The following is a 5203-nucleotide window of genomic DNA, read 5'->3' on the forward strand; positions in this document are numbered from 1 at the left end:
TATTATTGACATTGCTTTTATTGTTCACTAACGCAACTTATTACCTTCATGGTTATGAACAATGTTAAAAAATTTATATCTAGACTTATTGATACAAAAATATCTAGACTTATAATAAAATTTAGGATCTAGAAGTTCTAGTTGTACCTCTTTATAACAAGTGTCTATATTATCTCCTATAAAAAAAGGTTAAATAAAGTGTCTATATTGTCATTAATTGTTATAAGATTGTTTACCGTAGATTAAACTCTATTATCAAAATCTAAAGCAACTTATTAAATGTTAGATTAAACTCTATTACCTAAATTGACTTCAAATAAAATTCTATTACCAACATTTTAAAAATAAAATATAGATTTTACACCTTATATATTTTTATTATATAAGTAATTTATTATTATTAAAATAATTAATTACTCTATTCTATTCAAAAAAAAAATTACTTAATTACTTTTAGATAAACTAAATATCAAGCCGGATACTACTAGTTTTCTCTGAAGTAATGATGGACGGAACAGCAAACAGATCTCGATCACGTGCCGTCCAGCAGAGCAGAACAGGAATATTTACAAATCAGATCACAGCACTTTTCTCTTTCTTTTGACCCCACAAGACAACATGCAAAAACAAAAACAAAATTGTTATCGTTATTTTTAACTTAAAAAAAAGTAAAAATCACTTTCAATCATATAAAAAAGAAGAAGTTATTATTAACACAGTCCAATAGTCTCTCTCTCATTCTGTGTCAAATCCAAAACCCTAAACGAGCTCTGCTCCTCACCATCGAACTAAACTATTCTCAATCAAAGATCGCAACTTCGAGTTATTTGTGAAATATATAGAGTTGGGTTTGGTCGGAATGAAAGAAGGGAAATCAGTGAAATTCAATCTTCAACAGCAAAATCACCAGAACGGTCACTTGTCTCCGTTCAAACTCGCCAAGTTGTTGGATCCAGATGCCTCTTGGGACAAGGTAAAAAATTTTCAACTTTCAATATTTTTTCTTCATGTTGTTGTTTGAGTTTGAATGTGAGAAATAATGGGAAATAAAGGAATTAAAAAAAAAAAAAAAAGAGGAATTTTTACGACTTCTATACATTTGGGTGTGAGATTTGGAGTGTGGGGGCAATAGGATCATATTTGTTCTCCAATTTTGGATTTGGGTTTTTGTTTGATTTTTTTTTTTTTTTTTTTTTTTTAATTTATAGTATTAATGGGAGTGTTGCATTTATGGAAACAAAGTCTGAAAATGGTCAATAAGTTGAATACAGTGAGCAGAAAATGCCTAGCACATCTTTATAGCTTCAGATTGCTTGATGGGCAACCCCATTTGTCTATTTTTAGATAGAAATGAATGTAATTATCTAGTTTTATTGGTGATTGTATACATTGAATGACTTTACAATTCATTTGGCACAGGATCAATTGGGAGATGTGTTGCATTGGATTCGACAAGCAGTGGCCCTTGTATGTGGCTTACTATGGGGTGCCATACCTGTGGTTGGGGGCGTATGGTTTATTGCGTAAGTTGATGCTTGCACGCTTTCTTAATCTGTAGTATTTGTTTGAAAAAGTGGCTCTTTTTAGTTACCTTTTACTTTGTTTCTTTTGCGTATCTCTCTCTTGGTTTTTCTTCTTGCTAGTTAGTTCATGTAGATGAAACTTTGATATCATGCATTTGTGTTGATCGAAATTATTATCAACTTTAAAAGATTGAAAGACCCAATAGGATGCTTTTAAATATGTTCTTAGGAGTGTACTTGAGTAAATAGGCATGCTGTACCCTTGTTTGGTTTTTGGTTGTGACTGACATATCCATCAGATTTTATTGTCAAGTTCATAGCTATAAATTATCATTATTGAAATTCAATGATCTTATAAAAATAATATATATTGAAATTTGATGATAGATAAAGATCATATGAGGATTTTGTATCACCTGGTTCATTATGCAGGCCTGAAAGTGTCATTTGGATCTTTGACATGAACGTGTTGGTGTATATGCCACCAGTCTCAGATATTTGGTTGATATTTTAATGCGCATTTATCATGCAGTTGGTGAGTCATATTTTGTAATCACACAATTAAGTTGAGGAATGAATTCTTGATCAAGCATCCTGTACTGGAGAGTCTTCATGTAGAAAAGGTGACTCCATAAGTTACATGAATATTGAGCCATATTTCATTTATTTGGCTGCTGCTCATGTTTAGGGTATGGGGAAAGGGTTGCAACTGTCTAGAACCCTTGTTGTTCTTGTATATAGGTCAGAGTTATGATGCTTAAGAAATAGTCACAGAAATTACTTTGTGAAATCTTTAGACTATGGCCTTCCATTAAATTTACACTAGGTGAAGTGTTTTTGTTGGGTCATTTGCAATAGAAACTTACTGATTTTGTAATCTTTGATATGTTTCATGCTGAAGGTGTTGCATTGTAGTGTTGCATGGACAATTAGAGGTCAAAAGGGTGTCTCAGGAATCATAATATGTGAATTATAACCAAAATAAATTAGGTACATATGATCTAACAAAAGACATACTTTTCAATAGACAGATCTATGAAGTTGGCAATAAATGAAGGATATATGCAGATGCTTGGGATTCATGTGAATGTGGCATCCATAGAGATATCTTAGGATAAACTTCCAGGCAAAGGATTCAAGAATTCTTGAAATTGAGTTGATAATGTCTAAGATAGCCCATTTATTGTGTGGGGTTTATGGTTTCTGGATTGCCTTTTTGGATCATGGAGTGAGTGATCTCCCCTCTACATGTGTTGGTTTGTCACCGTGAGCTTTGATCAAAGCAACTTCTATATAAGAATCTGTCCCTAGTAGTGACAAAGGAAATTTGAATTCTGAAAATTGGGGTCTTATCAATGGGTTGAGAGACTATTCTTGGTAAGAAGTTTGATTGCTATTCTGCCAACCTGCTTTCTTTACCTAATTTGGTACCATCCTTGCAGCAAATACAGTAAGGTTTTAAAGGGACCTTCTCTGTGAATTATAGTTTACATTTTGAACAGCAAGGACAAGTGAATTGGAGTCGCATGAGCTTTAAATGTGGTTGGTTTTGGAACTCTGTTCAACTTTTGCTGTCAAGAGGACCTTTTAAGTGAGTGGTGTGGAGCTTCAGATTTCAGAGTGTTGAAGCAGTGGAGGAAGTTGATTTTGCAATATACAGTATGAAACAAAGCTGCACAGTATTTTTATGGTTGTAGTATTTGAATACTCAAATGCAAGGCTAGTGAGATGTATTAAATTTTAATTACTTTTGAAGTGAAGAGAAGGGAAATATTTAGTATTTGGAACCAGCTATGGTGTGGTGAGGCCCATTCTTTTTATCCCGATCTTTAGGAAGATGTGCTGTGTGGCTGCCACTTTTTGTGGAAACTTCCGCTTGGATATTGGAGAGGACAATTTGATAGATATTGTTGACTTTAGAATTATAAATTAGGATTGTTTAATAGCTATGTTTGAATTTAGAATTTTAACTTAGGATTGCTTGAATGTAGATCAGTCTCCAGTTTGGTGGAATTTTTTCCTTTTAGGTGCATGGAGATGTTGGGGTGCAAACACCCCCCCCCCCCCTTCTTTTCTGCAGAATCTTCTTCCAAAATCAAAATTTCATTTCAAGTGGCTTTTATCATTTGATTGACTGATTTTAACATTTGATATCCTGATCTTGTGGAATTGGATGCTAACTTATATGATGTGAAATTGTTTCTTCTTGCAATATGAAGTTTGTTAAGAAGAGAAGGAAATGTTCTTTTTTTTTTTGGGGGGGGGGGGGGGGGGGTGTTGGGTGGGCTGACACATGGTATTGCCAACTCTTATGGTCAACAGATTTTGATTTTAATTAATGTTTCATTTTTGATCATTGGAGAACCTTATGTGCTGATTATGGATTTGCAGATTCCTTTTGATATCTACTGGGATCATATATGGTTATTATGCGATGATACTAAAGGTTGATGAAGAAGATTTTGGTGGTCATGGAGCCCTCCTTCAGGAGGGGCTTTTTGCTTCCATAAGTCTCTTTCTGGTACTTTGATCTCTCTCTCTCACACACACACACACACACACACACACAAATAAATATATGAAGCTTTTATGGATATATTTATGAAAGGGAGAGGGGGTTTGTGCTGTGCCTGATGGTTTGCTCCTGTTTTTCAGCTGTCATGGATTCTTGTATACAGCTTGGGACACTTCTGATTGACTAGGTGCCAACGATTCAGCTACCATCTTCTTTGTCATTAGTGATGTATGAACAGTCTTGGTTACATTACACACCATGGCTTGTGCCCTGAGAACAATGAGAAAATTTCTGACTCTCATTTACCTTTAATTTTTTTTTTGTTTAATGTCGATTGCAAGATTTTAGTTTTGCTTCATAGAAACTAGATGCTTGAATCAAGGTTCGTTACTTAAATATCCCATTCAGTGTAGCAAATTGTGGGTCACACTCCTGATGATTATCACAGTCATAAATAAAATTACTCTAGCAAAGTTCTGGTGGTTAAACTGTGAATAATTCATTTTATATACTTATATCGGGAAATACCCTCTCTCTCTCTCTCTCTCTCTCTCTCATGCTCCTTTATGTAAATAAGTTAAATGTAGAAACATCAAAAGGTTTTTCATAAACTTGCCATGGTGGATGGGAAAACAACTTGTGGGCTTCGGACCTGGTCAGTTGTAGTGTGTGTTTCAGGTAAGTGTGATAGAACTCTGTCCTAAAACCCTGTTTTTCTCTGTTTTTTTTTTTCCGTCTTTCATCTTAACATAATGTTGGTGCAGTCTTGTTGTGTTACCAAGTTAGTATATTCTGGTTCTCTGCAGTTTTCATGTAATATAGGTTCATTTACCTTTTTGTCAAGATCTAATGACAAGCCATTGGTAATGGGTTTTTAGAATATGTTGTGGGAGCTAGAGTTTCATTTTCTCCATTTGTTGATATGACTGCCATTTTAGCACCCCTGTAGGCAGATTGTGCAACTGAGATTTGACCAGATTTTCTTCCAGGCAGTGAAGTCTGTATTCATGCCTGTGCGGTTAGTGCCTGCCATTCTATAAGTAGAATTGTGTACAATTTTGACTCCATTCTATAAGTAGAATTGTGTACAATTTTTGACTTGGTAAATAACGATTGCTAATAAGGTCTGACTCAACTTTCACCTCCTCTTCTTATAAGTTTTAGA

At 34.3% G+C, this 5203-nt stretch overlaps 1 protein-coding gene across 1 annotated transcript; it reads left to right on the forward strand.

The window, feature by feature from the left end:
- Window positions 1–682: 682 nt before the first annotated feature.
- LOC115986745 (uncharacterized protein RAB5IF homolog) lies at window positions 683–4526 on the forward strand. The gene is made up of 4 exons (XM_031110022.1): window positions 683–973; window positions 1420–1523; window positions 3915–4044; window positions 4179–4526. The coding sequence occupies exons 1-4, from the start codon at window positions 860–862 to the stop codon at window positions 4215–4217; spliced, it is 387 nt and encodes a 128-aa protein (XP_030965882.1). The 5' UTR covers window positions 683–859; the 3' UTR covers window positions 4218–4526.
- Window positions 4527–5203: the final 677 nt, after the last annotated feature.

Source organism: Quercus lobata, chromosome 1, assembly GCF_001633185.2.
Source record: "Quercus lobata isolate SW786 chromosome 1, ValleyOak3.0 Primary Assembly, whole genome shotgun sequence".
In the NCBI taxonomy this organism is placed as follows: Eukaryota; Viridiplantae; Streptophyta; class Magnoliopsida; order Fagales; family Fagaceae; genus Quercus; species Quercus lobata.

Bases quoted from the DNA above. Each gene is read 5' to 3' on its own strand.
- LOC115986745 (XM_031110022.1), top strand. From the start codon at position 860: ATGAAAGAAGGGAAATCAGTGAAATTCAATCTTCAACAGCAAAATCAC. The intron at 974-1,419 runs GTAAAAAATTTT...CATTTGGCACAG, and splicing joins CAGATGCCTCTTGGGACAAG to GATCAATTGGGAGATGTGTT. The intron at 4,045-4,178 runs GTACTTTGATCT...CCTGTTTTTCAG, and splicing joins CTTCCATAAGTCTCTTTCTG to CTGTCATGGATTCTTGTATA.